Consider the following 20606-nt stretch of genomic DNA (forward strand, 5'->3'; position numbering starts at 1 on the left):
TACAAAATCCGTACAGACAGCACCCATAGTCAAGATCGAACCCGGGTCTCAGGCACTGCAAGGCATCCACTCTATCGCTGCGCCACTGTGCTGGGCAGTTGATCTCCACAAGGACAGTGTTGGTCACTTGTACCAATGTTATTGTGGACAGGTAGATAAGGTGGAGAACAAGGTTGATCCCTCACATTAATCCTTTCACTATTCACAAAGACACAATATAGCAGCAACATCCCTCTGGACCTGACCAGTCACAGCCTTCATTAGACAGGAACATCTGAGGCTGATCACCTACCGCTTGAAGAAATGTCTTCTCATTCTTGCTCTGACTGGATGATCTCCGATTTTGAAAATAATGCTAATTCATCGCACTGTGGTGCATCTGGTAGAGTTGCTGCCTCACAGCGCCAGAGACCCGGGTTCGATCCTGATCCCGGGTGCTGTCTGTGTGGAGTTTGTCCATTCTCCCTGTGACTGTGTGAGTTTCCTCTGGGTGCTCCTGCTATTTCCAATATTGCAAAGATATGCAAGTTTGTAGGTTTATAGGTTGTAGTTTACTGCTGATGGTGGTGGTGGTGGAAGCAGATACAAAGAAGGCATTTAAGAGACTTTTGCATAGGCACATGGATATGCAGGGAATGGAGGGATATGAATTATGTGCAGACAGATAAGTGTCTTGGCATCATGTTCAGTGCAGACATTGTGGGCCAAAGGGTCTCTCTTGTGTTGTATTGTTGAATGTTGCATGTTAATCAGTCTTCATACATTGCCCCTGTAGGTAGTGGATGCAAAAGTAGGATAGCTTAAAACTAATGTGATTGGATGACCAATGGTTAGTGTGAACTTTGGATATTTGAGATTGGATTGGATTTGATTTCTGTCAACAGGAAGGGCAAACATTGAATAGTTACTTGTAGGGAGACACTGTGGTAGAAATAGGACTAACTAATCCAAGCTCTCAACATCAAACCAAGTAACAGAGCATGGGGATTTATGTGTTTATGGGGATTAACTGCAGATGCTGGTTTAAATTGAAGGTAGGCACAAAATGCTGGAGTAACTCAATGGGACAGGCAGCATCACTGGAAAGAAGAAATGGGTGACATTTCGGGTCGAGACCCTTCTTCAGACTGCTGTCTGGGGAGGGGGCGGGACAAAGATAGAATGTAGTTGGAAACAGTAAGACTAGTGGGATAACTGGGAAGGGGAGGGGATAGAGAGGGAAAGCTAGGGCTATCTGAAGTTAGAGAAGTCAATGTTCATAACGCTGGGGTGTAAGCTACCAAAGCAAAATAAGAGGTGATGTTCCTCCAATTTGCGCTGGGCCTCACTCTGACAATGAAGGAGGCCCAGGACAGGAAGGTCAGATTGGGAATGGGAGGGGGAGTTGAAGTGCTGAGCCACTGGGAGATCAGGTATGTTTAGCTGGACTGAGCGAAGGTGTTCAGCGAAACACTTGATCGCCGAGCCTGCGTTTGGTCTCACTGATATAGAGAAGTTGACATCTGGAACAGCGGATAAAGTGTATGAGGTTGGAGGAGGTGCAAGTGAACCTCTGCCTCACCAGGAAAGACTGTTTGGGTCATTGGATGGAGGCGAGAGGGGAGGTAAAGGGACAGGCGTTGCATCTCCTTCGGTTGCAGGGGAAAGTTTCTCAGGAGAGGGTGGTTTGAGTGGAAAGGGATGAGTTGACCAGGGAGTTTCGGAGGGAACAGTCTCTGTGGAAAGCAGAAAGGGGTGGAGATGGGAAGATGTGGCCAGTAGTGGGATCCAGTTGGAGGTGGCGAAAATGTTGGAGGATTTATGTGTTTAGTAAAGACAACTTCTGATGGTTTGGCCCTATCCCCGAACTCTCTCTGCTACATTGATGACTACATCGGTGCTACCTCCTACACCCATGCAGAGCTCACTGACTACATTAATTTTACTACTATGTTCCATCGTGCTCTCAAATTTACTTGGACCATCTATGACATCTCCCCACCATTTCCTGATCTCACCGATTCCATCGTAGGAGATAAACTATCAACAGACATTTATTGTGAACCCACTGACTCCCACAGCTATCTTGACTACACTTTTCTCACCCTGCTTCCTGTAGAGACTCTATCTCCTACTCCCAATTCCCCCATCTACGCCATATCTGCGCTCAAGATGAGGTGTTCCATACCAGGAGATCTGAGATGTCCTCATTCTTTAGGGAATGGGGGTTCCTCTCTTCAATCATTGATGAGTCTCCTCAATATCCTGCAGCTCTGTTCTTGTTCCCCCCCTCCTCCCAGTTGCAACAGGGACGGAGCCCCCTAGTCCTCACCTTTTACCCCAACAGCCATCACATAAACAGCACATAATCCTCGGGCATTTTCGCCACCTCCAATGTGATCTCACCAATAGCCACATCTTTCCATCTCCACCCCTTTCCGCTTTCCACATGGACTATTTCCTCCGCAACTCCCTGGTTAACTCGTCCCTTCCCACCCAAACCACCCCCTCCCCAGTTAACTTCCCCTGCAACTGCAGGAGATGCAACACCTGTCCCTATACCTCCCCCCTCGACTCCGTCCTAGGACCCCGACAATCTTTTCAGGTGAGGCAGAGGCTCACTTGTTCCTCCTCCAACCTCATCTACTATATCCACTGTTCCAGGTGTGGATTCGTATATATCGACGAGACCAAGCGCAGACTCGGCGATCGTTTTACTGAACATCTCCGCTCACTACCTGATCTCCCAGTTCCTAAACACTTTAACTCTCCCTCCCATTCCCACACTGATCTCTCTGTCCTGGGCTTCCTCCATTGTCATAGTGAGGCCCAGCGCAAATGGGAGGAACAAAAACTCAGATTTCACTTGGGCATCTTACACACCAGCAGTATGAATATTAACTTCTCTAACTTCAAGTAACCTTTGCCTTCCTTCTCTCTCCATCCTTCCCCCCTTCCCAGTTTTCCGACCAGTCTTACTGTCCTTGTTCACATTTTATCTCTGTTTGCTTTGTTGTTAACTTCTCCTAGCTAACAATGATCTATTCTACGTTGTCCTTGATCTCCATCACTGTTGTCTCTTTTTCACATTTTACATTTCCTTATCTCTATCTCCCTCACCCGATTGTCTCGACCTGAAATATCACCCATTCCTTCTATCCAGAGATGCTGCCTGTTACTCCAGCATTTTGTGTATATCTTCGGTTTAAACCGTCAATTGCAGTTCCTTCCTATAACATCCAGATTGTCTCCCATCTGATCTATTCCTACATTAACCATTTCATAGTGTCATATGGTACGGACACAAGCCATTTGGCCCGTCTTGCCCATACTGACCAAGAAGCCTTCCCATTTGCGAACAACTGGTCCATATCCATAACATTTTCTATCCAGGTATCTCTCTAAGTCTCCATTAAATGTTGTTATTCTACTTGCCTCAAGTACCTTCCCTGGCAGCCCATTCCATGTACTCACCACTCCCCTTTGTGAAAAGGATGCTCCGCAGGTTCCAATAAAATCATTCCCTTCTCACCTTAAACCCATGTCCTCTGGGTAGAAAGACCCTGGGTAAAGGGGCTTGTTTCTGAAATCTCCTAAACCTGTCTTACACATTACAAAAGATGCTCCATAATATCAGGATATTATTGATGTATAATGAGGCATTTATATTGTGTACTCTCCTTCCCATTATCTGGAAGTTTCCCCCATGTATTAGGAGTAAAGCATTAGGCATTCACCTGTCTAACAAAGGAAACTACATCAAAAGTAATACTTTAGCTTACAATAAGATGGCAAAAAGCCATGAATAGGGTTGACGCTGCGCTTGGACTTACCAAAATTCTCTTTCCCTGCCACGCTCTTCCAGCCAATGTTCAGGCTGTTATTGGCAGTGGATAACTTTAATCTGTTATCGTTTGGGATTGTGCTGTTCCGGATTGCTTGCCTAACGATTTCTTTGAAAATGGATGAGAAAAGTCAACAGCAGCATTAAAAACAGGGAATAAAATGTCACACAGCTTCAGTAACTTGTCAAATCTTTGTGTAGAAAATAACTTGTAATATTTCCAATGGTTCTCAATCCTATCTCTCTCCAGAAACCCAATGAGTTGCTCACAATACCCTGTACACAGAGATTGTCAACGTCTTTTTCTAATTACGAGTGGAGCATGGTCTTTAAAAGAAGAAACATCACCCATTCCTTCTCTCCAGAGTGGCTCCAGCTTTTTGTGTCTATCTTCTTTAAACCATAAAGGTCTTTCTTTAAAGCTTTCACAAAAAATACATTAATAATCCAGCAGATAGACACAAATAGCTGGAGTAACTCAGGCAGCATCTCTGAACCACCGGGTGGCGCCAGCAATGGCTGCCTCGCCACCAGTCTGTCTTGTCTCTTCCTTCTTTGTTGTTTTCTTTGTATGTGTTAAATGTATATTTTAGTGTTCTTTAGCTTAGCTGATGTGGGGGGTGGGGGCAGTGATGGGGGAACCTTTTTTAATCTCTTATCCGGACGGAGATGCGATTTTTTCACGTATTATATCTCTGTCCGCACTGCGGCCTAACATCGAGGAGATGGTGGCCTCTGCTGGAGACCGACTTTGGAAGCTCCAACCGCGAGAGCCTGCAGGACTTGACATCGTGGAGCTCGCGACCCCTGTCGGGGATCGACTTTGGAGCTCCAACCGCAGGAGCCCGCGGACATTAACATCGTGGTGCTCACGGTCCCTGGTTAGAGAGCGACTTCGGGAGCTCCAAGCCGCAGGAGCTTCGACCGCCCCGACGTGGGAGCTACGATCGCCCCGACGAGGGACCTTCGATTGCCCTGACAGTGCAAAAAGCCTGAAGGCAAGACTGAGACAGGGCAAGGATGACTACAGGAAGAAGCTGGAGTAGAAACCTCAGCAGAACAACATGAGGGATGTGTGTAGCAGTATGAAGAGCATTACAGACCACAAGAAGACCAGTGGCCTGGGGTGGGAAAGCAATCAGGACTGGGCCAATGAGCTAAATTTGTTTTAATAGATTTGATGGTGGGGCATCGCAGCGGGTGGTGGAGCTTACTCTTGTGTTAGCGCGAACAAGGGATCAAGGGAACAAGGGTCTCCTGGGTTTGACTCCACTGGGTCCTAGTGCCAGTCGACCCAGCCTGGTCTACCTCAGTGGCAGTTTCACTGAGTCTTCCCCAACCCCCTCTAACTATGTGACCCCTGCTCTTCCCCACCCACACCACAGCCCTCTCACCCCCTCCACCCCCTGACGGCACCAAGGGAGGTGCCGTGGTAGTCTGGCGCGCCGATCTCTACAAAGCTGAGGCCACGCACCAACTCTCGGACACCTCCTCCTACTTAACCCTGGACCATGACCCCACTGACGAGCACCAGGCCACCATCTCCAGCACCATCTCCGACTTCATCAACTCCAATGCCCTACCCGACCGAGCCTCCAACCTCATCGTTCCCCAGCCCCGCACGGCCCGATTTTACCTTCTCCCTAAAATCCACAAACCTGACTGTCCCGGAAGACCCATTGTCTCTGCCTGTTCGTGCCCCACCGAACTCATTTCCAAATACCTTGACTCCACCCTATCCCCTTTGGTTAAATCCCTTCCTACCTATGTTCAAGACACCTCAGACACTCTCCGTCGTCTCCGCGCATTCCATTCTCTAGGCCCTCACCCCCTCATCTTCACCATGGACGTCCAGTCACTCTACACCTCCATCCCCCACCAGGAGCTCTCCGGTTCTTCCTCGACCAGAGAAGCAACGTATACCCGGGCACTGATACTCTCCTCGGCCTTGCAGAGCTGATCCTTACCCTCAATAACTTCACGTTCGACTCCTCCCATTTCCTCCAAATACAAGGCTATGGGCACACGCATGGGCCCCAGCTATGCCTGCCTGTTTGTCGGTTACGTCGCGCAATCCTTGTTCAATACATACCAGGGCCCCATCCCCGACCTCTACCTCCGCTACATCGACGACTGCTTTGGTGCCACCTCCTGCACCCACACACAACTGACTGACTTCATCCACATCACCACTAACTTCCATCCGGCACTCAAATACACCTGGACCATTTCCGACACTTCCCTACCATTGCTTGACCTCACTATCTCCATTGCAGGTGATAGACTTCTGACCGACATCCACTATAAACCCATTGACTCCCATGGCTATCTGGACTACACTTCTTCCCACCCTGTTTCCTGTAAGGACTCCATCCCAACTCCCAATTCCTCCGTCTATGCCGCATCTGCTCCATGGATGAGGCGTTCCACACCAGGACATCTGAAATGTCCTCATTATTCAGGGAACGGGGTTTCCCCTCCTCCACCATAGATGAGGCTCGCACCAGGGTCTCTTCCATACCCCGCAACACTGCTCTCTCTCCCCATCCCCCCACTCGTAACAAGGGCAGAGTCCCCCTAGACCTCACCTTTCACCCCACCAGCCATCACATACAAAAAGTAATCCTCCGTCAGTTCCGCCACCTCCAACGTGACCCCACCACATGCCACATCTTCCCATCTCCCCCCATATCTGCCTTCCACAAAGACCGCTCCCTCCATAACTCCCTTGTCAATTCTTCCCTTCCCTCTCGTACCACCCCCTCCCCGGGCACGTTTCCTTGCAACCGCAAGAGATGCTACACTTGTCCCTTTACCTCCCCCCTCGACTCCATTCAAGGACCCAAGCAGTCGTTCCAGGTGCGACAGATGTTTACCTACATCTCCTCCAACCTCATCTATTGCATCCGCTGCTCTAGATGTCAGCAGATCTATATCGGTGAGACCAAGCTGAGGTTGGGCGATCGTTTCGCCGAACACCCCCGCTCGGTCCGCAATAACCAAGCTGACCTCCCGGTGGCTCAGCACTTCAACTCCCCCTCCCACTCCGTCTCCGACCTCTCTGTCCTGGGTCTCCTCCATGGCCACAGCGAGCAGCACCGGAAATTGGAGGAACAGCACCTCATATTCCTCAGACTTGGGGAGTCTGCATCCTGGGGGCATGAACATCGAATTCTCCCAATTTTGTTAGTCCTTGTTATCTCCTCACCTTCCTCAGTCCCCCTGCTGTCTCCTCCCATCCCCCAGCCATCGGGCTCCTCCTCCTTTTTCCTTTCTTGTCCCCGCCCCCCCCCCCACCCCCGATCAGTCGAAGAAGGGTTTCTGCCCGAAACGTTGCCTATTTCCTTCGCTCCATAGATGCTGCTGCACCCGCTGAGTTTCTCCAGCTTTTTTGTGTACCATCAATTGAGGTTACTCGCACTGACATATGGAGTAAGCTCCATCGCCCGCTTGCCTGTTATCCATCGCCCGCTGACCCGCTCTTGAGCTGGATGAGCCCCGGCCGACCCCCTCCTTCTCAACCCCCCTGCCCTCCCCGCAACTTTACCCCTGGACAGACTACCCACACGCTGTGAAAGGAACCCCCCCCCTCCCCCAAGCAGCGCAGTCCTTTTACAGTCGCTTCCCACTTTACAGCCGCTTCCCATCAGCTGCTAGCAATGAGGGATAGACTTGGCTATATCTCAGTACAGCAACATCGTTCTTGATGTTGCTGCACTGAGGGATAACGAAGTCTATCCTTCTTGGCTAACAACCTAACCTTCGGTCTCCAAGATGCAGGTACATTTTCTAGCAATGTTACAAAATTTTGAGATTTTAAAAATCAAGTCTGCAATTTTATCTAACTCTGAAATTGAAGATAGACAAAAGCTGGAGTAGCTCAGCAGGACAGGCAGCGCAGCGACTCTGGAGAGAAGACCCTTCTTCAGACTGAACTGAACTCTCGTCGGTGAGAGTACTTGTGATTGTCTGAAGAAGGGTCTCAACCAGAACCGCAACCCTCTCCCCAGAGCCCCTGCCCGTCCTGCTGAGCCACCACAGACAGGGAGTTGAAGGTAGACACAGGGGGGTCACCCTTCAACTTCAGAGCCAAACAAAAAACACAGAATGCTGGAGGAACTCAGCGGGCAAGGCTGCACCCGTGGAGGGAACATGTCACTTATCAGGAGCCGCCACGGGCCAGGACTCTCTCCCCCCCCCCCCCCCCTCCCCCCCCCCCCCCCCCCCCCCCCCCCCCCCTCCCCCCCCCCTCCCCCCCCCAACAGAAAGGAACCGCAACTGCAGCCATCACCACAAAACATCTAAGAAAGAACTGTAGATGCTGGAAAATCGAAGACGTTGGAGAAACTCAGCGGGTGTGAAGCCCTGTCCCACTGTGCGAGTTCACCCAAGAGCTCTCCCGAGGTTATAAAAAAAATCAAAATTCGTGGTAAACACGTAGAATGAACATAGTGGGTACGTCGGAGCTCGGGACGTTTCTATAGACAATAAACAATAGGTTCAGGAGCAGGCCATTTGGCTCTTCGAGCCAGCACCGCCATTCAATGTGATCATGGCTGATTATCCACAATCAGTACCCCGTTCCTGCCTTCTCCCCATATTCCCTGACTCAGCTATTTTTAAGAGCCCTATCTAGCTCTCTCTTGAAAGCATCCAGAGAACTTGCCTCCACCAGAGGCAGAGAATTCCACATACATAGAAACATAGAAAGTAGGTGCAGGAGTTGGCCATTCGGCCCTTTGAGCCTGCACCGCCATTCAATATGATCATGGCTGATCATCCAACTCAGTATCCTGTACCTAACTTCTCTCCATACCTCCTGGTGCCTTTAGCCACAAGGGCCACATCTAACTCCCTCTTAAATATAGCCAATGAACTGGCCTCAACTACCTTCTGTGGCAGAGAATTCCAGAGATTCACCACTCTGTGAGAAAAAGTGTTTCCTCGTCTCCGTTCTAAATGGCTTACCACTAATTCTTAAATTATGGCCCCTGGCTCTGGACTCCCCCAACATCGGGAACATGGTTCCTGCCTCTAGCGTGTCTAAGCCCTTATATGTTTCAATGAGATTCCCTCTCATCCTCTTAAACTCCAGAGTGTACAAGCCCAGCTGCTCCATTCTCTCAGCATATGACAGTCCCGCCATCCCAGGAATTAACCTTGTAAACCTACGCTACACTCCCTCAATAACAAGAATGTCCTTCCTCAAATTAGGGGACCAAAACTGCACACAATACTCCAGGTGCGGTCTCACTAGAACTCTGTACAACTGCAGAAGGACCTCTTTGCTCCTATATTCAATTCCTCTTGTTATAAAGGCCAACATGCCATTTCTTAGCGCTAACGGCAGGTTCTCGGGAAACGTGGTAACTCGTGAAGATTTTGCAACATGTTGAAAAATGTCCACATGTAAAATATACTCAGGATGTAAAAATTTGATACTTTTAACACGTAGTCATATCGTAGTAGCTCGTGAGTTTGCCGTAGTAGGACCTGTGTCCTATATCACTATTATATGTTCATGATGGAAATAAGAATACTCTGTATATTCATTACCTTTGAATTGTAGTTTTATATAATCCTCCCATAATTTCTGAGTACCATTTCACAATATCTATTAGACATATAGAATGTTGCAAGGTAATATCTTGCCCAAACTCAGTTGTATCTTTCTATCTCAATAAATATCACAAAATATGCCATTGTTTCAGCCACATTATGACAAAATGTAGAATGTAGGTTATTTGTTATCAGTCACCCCATCCCAGACACAGTACTTAAAGAACATTTGTTTTATTAATTTACGAGCATGTACCATAGGTTGATCCATATCCAACAAACTGGTGATAATTGCATAAAATGTATTATTGTCTAAGAAATTTGGTGTGAAATGATAATCCATCTCAGTACTCATTTAGGCAAGTCCCAAGCTATAGATACTTTCCCCCCCACCCCCAATCCCCCTCGCCCGATCTTCATTGAACCCACCATTTGACTAATCTTTTACTCAGCTGCTGTAACGTTTCCTTCCTATCAAAATCTCTGTGTAGCATCTCTGTCCCTCTTCCAATTCCCACTTTGAAATAAAATACAACAAAATACGACAAAAAATTTGCAGCAGGATCGCTATATAAATGCAAATATATGGTATTTTATCCTAGCATCCCCCCCCCCCCCCCCTTACCACCACACAAGAAGCGTAACTTGAAGCGTTTACATTTGGAGAAGTTCGATACGGACCAGTAATGAAAATTTATAGCTATGAATCGATTAACAGCGAGCTACGAGGTGAGATTGAAACACCTGTCAGAGGGCTAAGAAACAATCCTGAGTTGATGGCGTATTGTTTTAAGTGAGCATTTTGCAGCGACCTCACCTTATATTCTGGTAAAATATTCTTTCCACGGAAATCTCCTATTTCACTTTAAAATTATATTCATTTATAACCGTTTGTAATATCAGTAACCACTTAAATGTTCGTGCATTTACTAATATTTGCTTGAAACAATTTATTGTGAGATACTGTATCTTTAAAAAAAACTATAGCAACCAGGTGTGAAAATTCCACTGAATCGAACGATGATTGAATGCGTGGGAATCAACTAATCCTGCTGCGAAATGTTTAAGTCGAAAACTGTATTTTATTTCAAAGTGAGAATTTGAAGATAGGGACAGAGATGCCACATGGAGATTTTAAGCTCTTGGGTGAACTCGCACAGTGCGACAGGGCTTGAGGCAGCATCTATGGAGTGAAGGAAATAGCCGGGTCTGAAGAAGGGTTTCGACCTGAAACGTTGCATATTTCCTTCGCTCCATAGATGCTGCCTCATCCGCTAAGTTTCTCCAGCATTTTTGTATACCACAAAACGTCAATGATTCCGGGAATGCTGTGAGAGTTCGAGGGAGAGGTGGGGAACGGGAGAGAGAGCGCACGGGAGAGAGAGGGAGGGAGAGAGCGAAAGACAGAGAGACACAACGTGGGTCGGTAGTTAAATTGAATGACTAACCTGCTGCAGACCAAGAAGAAGTTCTCACTCATGATGGTGAGTTTTAAGAAATTCTCAATGTGCCATTAATGCATCAATCTACATTCCTCAGTAAAATGTAATTATGTTTTGAAGAAGTCTTAATGACGCCGCGTGAATTGTATTCAAAGGAACGCAGCGTCATTAATACTTCTTCTAAAACACAATTACACATTTACTGAGGAATGCAGATCGATGCATTTATGACGCTTTGGATAACGACTTGTTAACTACTGGCTGTTAACGCAACTGGCTGTTAACGCAAGTGCTACAGTCGTTAACACATCGTTTGTGTCTGATAGCCGTACAGCGCTTGTATTCCATGTACAAAACCATGTAGGTTTTGTAAAAAAAACGTATGGCGAATTTGAGTTTCCATATGAAATACGGAAAATTAACGCGGGGCCCCCCTTGGGAGCGGGGCCCAATTTGGAATAAAAGGTCCAATCGGCCTAGGGCCGGCCCAGCCTGTCTTATCCATGTACCTGTCTGTTTCTTAAACAATGGGATCGTCCCAGCCTCAACTACCTCCTCTGGCAGCTTGTTACAGACACCCACCATACTTGTAAAAAAGTTACCCCTCGGATTCCTATTAAATCTTTTCCCCTTCACCTTGAACCTATCTCCTCTAGTACTCGATTCCCCTACTCTGGGCAAGGGACTCTGTGCATCAGCCCAATCTATTCCTCTCATGATTTTGTACACCTCTATAAGAACCCCCTCATCCTCCTACGCTCCTTGGAATAGAGACCCAGCCTACTCAACCTCTCCCTATAGCTCACACCCTCTAGTCCTGGCAGCATCCTCGTAAATCTTTTCTGAACTGTTTCAAGCTTGACAATACTTCCCTGTAACATTGTGCCCAGAACTGAACACAATATTCTAAATGCGGTCTCACCAAAGTCTTATACGGCTGCAACATGACCTCCCAACTTCTATATTCAATATTCTGAATGATGAAGGCCAAAGAGCCAAAAGCCTTTTTGACTACCTGCGACTCGACCTTCAAGGCACCATGTACCTGTACTCCTTGATCCCTCTGTTCTACAACACCACAAGCCTACTATTTACTGTGTAGGTCCTGCCCTTGTTTGACCTCCCAAAATGCAACACCTCACACTCCTCTGTATTAAATTCTATCAACCATTCCTCTGCCCACCTGGCCAATCGATCCAGATCCTGCCGCAATCTTTCACAACCATCTTCACTATCTGCAAAACCACTCACTTTTATATCATTAACAAACTTGCTAATCTTGCCCTGTATGTTCTCACACAAATAATTGATGTAGATGACAAACAGTAATGGGCCCTGCACCGAACCCTGAGGCACACCACTAGTCACAGCCCTCCAGTCCAAGAAGCCACCTTCCACTATCAACCTCTGCTTCCTTACATGGAGCCAATTTGCTATCCATTCAGCTATCTCTCATTGGATCCCATGGGATCTGACCTTCCAGAGCAGCCTACCATGCGGAACCTTGTCGAATGCCTTACTTAAATTCATGTAAGCAACATGTTTAAGAAGGAACTGCAGATGCTGGAAAATCGAAGGTAGACAAAAATGCTGGAGAAACTCAGCAGGTGAGGCAGCATCTATGGAGCGAAGGAAATAGGCAACATTTCATGTCGAAACCCTTCTTCAGACTGAAACGTTGCCTATTTCATTTGCTCCATAGATGCTGCCTCACCAGCTGAGTTTCTCCAGCATTTTTGTCTACCTTCCATGTACCCAACATCTACTTCCTCCACACTTTCTTTGTGGCACCTGACCATCAAGGCTGAGCTGATGAGAAAAGAGCTTAGCAGACTGCTCTAGCAAAGCCACGGGTCCTGATGGTGTCAGCCCTTGGATAATCAAGGCATGAGCCAGCCAGTGGTGCGGAGTACTCCAGCATATCTTCAACCTGAGCCTTGAGAAGGTTCCTGTGATGTAGAAGACATCCTGCCTGGTTCCTGTACCAAAGAGGACACACCCCAGATCCTCCAATGGCTACAGACTGGTGGCACTGACTTCACACATCATGAAGTCCCTGGAGAGGCTGGTGCCCACTCACCTGTGACCCCCTGCAGTTCGCTTCCCAAACAAAGATGGGGGTTGAGGACACAATCATCCACCTGCTCCATCGTTCCTATGCTCACCTGGATAAGCCAGGAAGCAATGTGAGAGTCATGTTTTTTGACATCTCCAGTGCTTTTAACACCATCCAGCCTACACTGCTAGGGAGCAAACTGATGAGGATGCCGGTGGATGCTCCATTGGTGTCCTGGATCACCAACTAACTGACTGGCCGACCACATTGTGACAGGCTATAGAACTGTGTCTCGGACATGGTAGTGAGCAACACAGGGGCCCCATAAGGGATGGTTCTCTCTCCCTTCCTGCTCACCATTTACACCTCGGATATAACCCGGACTACTGCCACCTGCAGAAGTGTTTGTCTGTCTCTGCAATTGTGGGTTGCATCAGTGAGGCGATGGAAGCTGAATGGTGAATGGTGTGGGCTGGTGTGTTCATGCAGATACGGACACGGACACAGGCAGACACACGGACTGCAATAGGATCAACAAACTCATCAGGAAGGCTGGCTCCATCCTGGAGGTGGAGTTGGATTGATGGGAGGGGAGGATGCTCCTCAAACTGTGGAGCATCCTGGACAATACAGCTCACCCCCTCCATGACACAGTGGCCAACCTGAGTAGCACCTTCAGCAACAGACTGGTTCCACCAAGATGCAGCACAGAACGCCACAGGAGATCCTTGTTCCCTGTGGTTGTCAAACTGTACAACTCCTCCCCCTTCTGTCGTGGGGAAGACCGATACTGACTACCCCCCCTCCCCTCCCTCCTCCCCAATCTTCGCAAATCCCTAATTCTTTCCACTCATCACTTTAATTTCATGTTTCATGTATTTTGCGTTTTTATGACTATTGGCAATTTCCCACCTGGGATAAATAAAGTTCTATTGTATCATATCGGACCAGCACTTTTTGTAATTGGCTCTGTTCATGGGCCTTTGAGTTGCAGAACCAGGCGGTGATGCTATCAGTCAACATTGACGTGTTACCCATGAGAAAGATCATTGGTTCCAGCAGTACACCAGTTTCCTCCTTCACTGCCAAACCTAAACAGTTTCAATGGTTGCTGGTACCAACTGTGTACCTTAAACCAATGGCTAACACAGAACTTTATTCAACACCCCTAGCATAACAAGATTGTTACATTACCCAAGTTATTGGAAGAGAACTCTGCCTTTTGTTGGTGATGTAATTTCCGGGCAGCAGCAATTGCATAATTTTCCATGACTTCCATGAAATTGGAAACCAACTTGAAGAATTCTGTTGAATTTCTCTTGCGAAACTTTAACAAACTCGTGGTGGAAACCTCAGCAAATGAATCAATATCCTGTTGGGATAGAGACAGTGCCTTTATCACCACTTGATCAACCTTTAAGCACTGTGAACATGCACTCTATCCATTCCTCTACACTGCTCTATATCCTTCAATTTATTGATTATTCTCTTACTCATTTGCAATCATCTCCCTCCTTCCATCCAATGTACAAGCACAGAAATGTTGTTCAGTGTGGACTTGGTAGGCCGAAGGACCTGTTTCCACACTGTATCTCTAAAGTCTAAAAAACAGGCACTATGGCCCAATTTGTTCATGCTGACCAAGTTGCCCCATCGAAGCTAGTCCCATTAATGTACATTTGACCCATGTCCCTCTGAACCTTTCCAGTCTGTGTACCTATCCAAATGTATTTTAAATGTTGTTATTAAGCCTCGCTGAATTATTTCCTCTCGCAGCTCGTTCCATATATGTACCACCCTCTATATGAAAATGTTTACCCTCAGGTTCCATCTTTTCCCTCTCGACATGTTCTCTAGTTCTTAATTCCTCAGCCCTGGGGAAAAAGAACTGTGTGCATTCACCCTATCTATAACCCTGATGATTTTATACACTTCTGTAAGATTACCCCTCATTCTCCCACACTCCCTGCCTGCCCAATCTCCCCCTATAGCTCACACCCTCAATTTCCAGCAACATTTGCAGAAACCACTCCCTGCGCAAACCTTGGTTCCCTCATCCCGTCCCACCTAAACCGCACCATCCTCATGTACATTCCCCTGCAACAGCAAGAGATGTAACACTTGGCCTATACCTCCTCGTTCACCACCATCCAAGGACTCCAGCTGTACTTTCGGGTGAGATGCATCTCCTCTAATCTCATCTACTGCACTCAGCATTACATTACTGGTGTCCAGTGAGACCAGGTGCAGTCAAAGGGTTCATTTCGCTGAACACTTGCACTCGGTCTACCAAGACTGACTGGATCTCCCAGCTGTTAACCATTTTAACTCCCCTTCCTATTCCCGTATCAACCTTTCTGTCCAGGGTCCTCCTGCATTGTCAGAATAAGGCCACACTCAAACTGGAGGAACAAAGCCTCATATTTTGCTTGGGTAGTTTGCAAGTCAACAGTATGAACATTGAATTCTCCAATCCATAGCAACAACCCAGTTGATTTTTTCTTCCTCCCCCTTTTTCAGTGCGCACTGTTGAAAAACATGAGCTTACCGCAAAAGATGAACTGTTCGGGCGAAGATTTATCAAATCTGTGAAGAGAACAGAAAATAGTTGATAAAAGATACCAAATGCTGGAATAACTCAGCAGGTCAGGCACTATCCCTGGAAAATTTAGACCGGAGGCATTTCGGGTTGGGACCCTTCTTTGGACCGATCGTATGGGGGGCCAAAAATGCTGGTAGAAAGGAGGGACAGGACAAAGTGTGGTTGGCGATGGGTGAGCACAGGCAAAGGGGTTTTGATAGGCAAATGGTTGGACAAATGAGGGGGCTGGGAAGAAATAGGTACATGGCCAGGTGGGACAGAGGAATCCCCTCCCCTTTCACCCCCAGCCAACCGTCTTTCTTCCTCCCTCTGCTGACCTGGGCCACAACTGGCCGGGCACCTATTACTCACCTTCCCCTCCCCCGACATTTCTTCCTCCAGATTCCTAAATCACAACTCTTTAATCCTTTTGTCTCACACCCTGTGCGTTTTCATCTCTGGCCTTTGTCCACCCATCTGCCTATCAACCCTCCCTTGCTTGTGCTTACCTATTACCTGCAGTGCTTTGTCCTGCCCCTCCTCTCTTCCACTTTTCATCTCCTCATCTTAAAAACCGTCTGAAGAAGTGTCCCGACCAGAAATGTCACCTTTGCATATTCTGCAGGGATGCTGCCTGACCCTCTGAGTTACTCCTGCATTTTGTATTTATTTTTGGTAAACCAGCATCTGCAGTGCTTTGTTTCAACAAGAAAACAGCTGCAGCAGCTGTCAGCAGGATATGTTGTTACAAAGGACCCTCCACCATCACCATCTACTTACCGAAGGATACTAGTATTGTGAGCAATTTTGGGCACAGTAAGAAAGAACTGCAGATGCTGGTTTAATCGAAGGTAGACACAAAATGCTGGAGTAATTCAGCGGGTGAGGCAGCATCTCTGGAGAGAAGGAATGAGCGACGTTTCAGGTCGAGACCCTTCTTCAGACTGTTGTCAAGGGAGGGGGCGGGACAAAGATAGAATGTCAAAGAACAAGCTGCCAGAGTAGGTAATTGAGGTACATCCTAAAACATTTAAAATGCATTTGGACAAGTACGGGATAGGAAAGGTTACAAGGACATAGGCCAAACACGGGCAGATGGTCCTAGTCTAGATGGGGCACTTTGATCAGCATAGTAAAGTTGGGCCGAAGGGCTTCTTTTAATGCTGTAATACTCACACATCCCAAAAATATGAGGATTGCTAGGTTAATATCCGATTAGTCTATAGATTTGCAGAGTAGCACAGAATAGGAACAGGCCCTTTGCACAAACTCATGCATAAAAAGGGAGGAAGAGAGAAAACGGGGAATTACAGACCAGTTAGTCTAACGTCGGTATTTATGAAAGGTAAATCATGTCTGATGAATCTTATAGAATTTTTCGAGGATGTAACTAGTAGAGTGGATAAGGGAGAACCAGTGGATGTGTTATATCTGGACTTTCAGAAGGCTTTCGACAATGTCCCACATAAGAGATTAGTATACAAACTTAAAGCACACGGTATTGAGGGTTCAGTATTGATGTGGATAGAGAACTGGCTGGCAGACAGGAAGCAAAGAGTAGGAGTAAACGGGTCCTTTTCACAATGGCAGGCAGTGACTAGTGGGGTACCGCAAGGCTCAGTGCTGGGACCCCAGCTATTTACGATATATATTAATGATTTGGACGAGGGAATTGAATGCAACATTTCCAAGTTTGGGGATGACACGAAGCTGGGGGGCAGTGTTAGCTGTGAGGAGGATGCTAGGAGGCTGCAAGATGACTTGGATAGGTTGGGTGAGTTGGCAAATTCATGGCAGATGCAGTATAATGTGGATAAATGTGAGGTTATCCACTTTGGTGGCAAAAACAGGAAAGTAGACTTTTATCTGAATGGTGGCCGATTAGGAAAGGGGGAGATGCAACGAGACCTGGGTGTCATGGTACAACAGTCATTAAAAGTAGGCATGCAGGTGCAGCAGGCAGTGAAGAAGGCGAATTGTATGTTAGCATTCATAACTAAAGGATTTGAGTATAGGAGCAGGGAGGTTCTACTGCAGTTGTACAGGGTCTTGGTGAGACCACACCTGGAGTATTGCGTACAGATTGGTCTCCTAATCTGAGGAAATACATTCTTGCCATAGAGGCAGTACAGAGAAGGTTCACCAGACTGATTTCTGGGATGGCAGGACTTTCATATGAAGAAAGACTGGATAGACTCGGCTTGTACTCTCTAGAATTTAGAAAATTGAGGGGGGATCTTATAGAAACTTACAAAATTCTTAAGGGGTTGGACAGGCTAGATGCAGGAAGATTGTTCCCGATGTTGGGGAAGTCCAGAACAAGGGGTCACAGTTTAAGGATAAGGGGGAAGTCTTTTAGGAACGAGATGAAAAAACATTTTTCACACAGAGTGGTGAATCTGTGGAATTCTCTGCCACAGAAGGTAGTTGAGGCCAGATCATTGGCTATATTTAAGAGGGAGTTAGATGTGGCCCTTGTTGCTAAAGGGATCAGGGAGTATCAGAGATACAGGATACTGAGTTGGATGATCAGCCATGACCATATTGAATGGCGGTGTAAGCTCAAAGGGCCGAATAGCCTACTCCTGCACCTACTCCTCATGTTTCTATGTTTCTAATGTGAGGAAAAACCCAGTCATCTAAGCTTTTGAATTGGAATCATCTTATAGGTAAAAGGTGGGGGAATGTAATTGTTATACGGCAGCACTGTAAGGAGAGGTGGGAGGCTCCAAGTTGAATCAGGAGTTAAAATTGGCATGTAGTAAAGGTAATGCTATGTTTGTTATGGAAGATTTTACTTCGGAGTCACGTGAGTGACTACGTGGAGAAGGCCGTCAACCCGTATGCGCGTCATTATGTCTGGCGCATTACGCAATGGCTGACTGGCAGGTGCGCTGCTCATGCCAGCGGTAAGTTTAAACCTACAGGTAAGTTTAAAATTTAATTTCTAGGGTTTGTGTTTTGTGTCAGGACCGCGGAAGCGGATAGCCGGCGGCCGTCGGGTACGTTTCCCTAGTTGCTGACAAGGAGGTCAGCGACACCCAGGAGGGGACTGCGAGTGGTGGTTTTCCCAAGAAAGGGGGTAGACCAAGCAAAGTTGATCTCGCTACCCCAGTCGCTGGCAAGGAGGTCAGCGACACTCCCGGGGGGAGGGGGGACAAGACCAAGGGGAAGTTGGTCTCACTACCCCAGTCGCTGACAAGGGGGTCAGCGACACCCGGGGAGGGGGGGAAGTGCGAGCGGTGCTTTCCTAATTAAGGGGGCTGGACCAAGGGAAGTTGGTCTCACTACCCTAGTCGCAGACAATGGGGTCACCGGCTCCCAGACCACTAGGGTTCCCCCAGAAAAAGTGGTAAGACCAGCAGTAAGCCGGTCTCGCCACCCGAGTCGCTGACAGAGCGGTCAGCGGCTCCCAGATCGCTATGGATACCCAGGGACAGGGTCAAACCACGGGGAAGTCGGTCAGGCCTTGGGACTCAGGGGAGTCAGGCCAGGAGGGTACCCCTCCTTCTATAGGTATCATCTGCGGATGCCTTAACACATGGAGCACCTGATGGAGGGGTGCTTCAGAATGATATACTACAAAGGAGGGAGTGATCAGCCCGGGTATTATGGAGAACCCGTAGGCAGCGGCACCTGTTTCAGGGCTGCACAATGTCTCGCTCTCTGAGGAGGGGAGCATTCAGGGTCAGTTTCAGTCTAACTCGGGGGGAAATAACCTGATATAGGGTCGAAGGAGGGGCCATGACAGCACAGGTATCCTCAGGGGCCTGCGTCAGCACCTGTTCTCAGGTTTGCCTATGAATCTCCCTCTCTGTGAAAGGGAGTGCGAGTGGTCAGTGTGTAACTGACTTCAAATTCGAAGTATGTCCATGGAACCTACTGCAGCACATGCATATGGCTCCAAGGAAATACTCGCAAACGATAGGGTTACTGCCGATAGGGTTACTGCCGTGGGCAGAAAACCCAGAAGGGGCCAGAGTTCCCCTCATGCTACAAGTGCCGGCAGTGAACAGCACTATCAGGGGTGACATTGGAAGAAATGAAACCAGCCGCCAAATCTCCTCTTCAGGTAAGACTTATCCAACAGGTATACCTGGATGAGGAAGCAAAAGCTGGCGGCAGCTTGAAAGCTGCGCAGAGGCCTTTCATGCCAAGGTCCAAGCCGGGCTCAGAAAAATTGGAATCCACATACACTACCATTTTCCTACTCTCCAATCAAGGATGGGAATAGAACACACGTCAGGGGCCGTTGGGCTTACCATAGACCACCGGTAACCATGGAGGTAGGTGGGTCTGGTTTCTTCAGAAATATGAGGTAGTGGATCATTTACAAGTTGGTAATATTTACAATTGTTTTTGTACAAATGATAATGATAGCATGAGACTGGGTCATTATTGCACAGTACAAGGGTACCAAGCTTGGCTTGGAATTGGGGCCAGAGTTGTCTTGCGAGACAGGCTCAGTATTACGGCCGCAGTACCCTTTCAAGGCAGACCTAGTATTATGGCCAGAGTTGTCTTTCGAGGCAGGCTCAGTATTATGGCCAGGATCACCTTTCGAGACAGGCTCGGGTATCTGGCCAGAGTTGTCGTTTAAGGCAGGCACGGAATTATGGCAGGCGAGGCCTGTTCATTGTGAAGGATGGAGGAAGTCGGTTCATAATTGATTTAACTCGTATTTGCAACAGTATATGGAACTTCGTTACTGTCTAACAAACTGATTTCTTTAGGACGCATCGATTTCAAAGATGCATACTATACAGGTCCCATTCACAGGGAACCCAAGTCATCTACCAAATTACTAAACCGGTGCTGGGACTGCTCAGAGCTCAAAAACACGTGTTATGGCTTATCTGGATGATATTCTAAACCTGTGTTTTGCTAAAATCTACTGTTTTCAGCCGCAACTATATTTGAGACATTGAGGTTCCTCATCCATCCAGTTAAAATTAAGTTGATACCAACTACAGTTATTGATTATTCGGTTTTACCTTTAACTATTAATTTATCTGTGACTCCGATCTGGGGCAAGAGTTTGGAATCAATAGAAGCCTGTAACAACCTTATTATCAAGCCGTCTTCTATTCATAAAGTGTAATTGACAATATAGCAGCTGTGTTTCAGCTGTGCAATTGGGCCTTT

General features: G+C 47.4%; 1 protein-coding gene across 1 annotated transcript in view; it reads right to left on the reverse strand.

Annotated features, from left to right (window-relative positions):
* Nucleotides 1-20606, reverse strand: part of LOC116991878 (CD97 antigen-like) — a 105991-nt gene that overhangs the window by 59504 nt on the left and 25881 nt on the right. Inside the window, exons 6-7 of the mRNA XM_033050854.1 lie at nucleotides 15429-15466; nucleotides 3813-3932 (exon numbers count right to left, since the gene is read on the reverse strand). Of these exons, the coding sequence (XP_032906745.1) occupies nucleotides 3813-3932; nucleotides 15429-15466 (158 nt within the window). The remainder of the gene's footprint in view (nucleotides 1-3812; nucleotides 3933-15428; nucleotides 15467-20606) is intronic.

This window comes from Amblyraja radiata, chromosome 35 (genome assembly GCF_010909765.2).
Source record: "Amblyraja radiata isolate CabotCenter1 chromosome 35, sAmbRad1.1.pri, whole genome shotgun sequence".
Taxonomy (NCBI): domain Eukaryota; kingdom Metazoa; phylum Chordata; class Chondrichthyes; order Rajiformes; family Rajidae; genus Amblyraja; species Amblyraja radiata.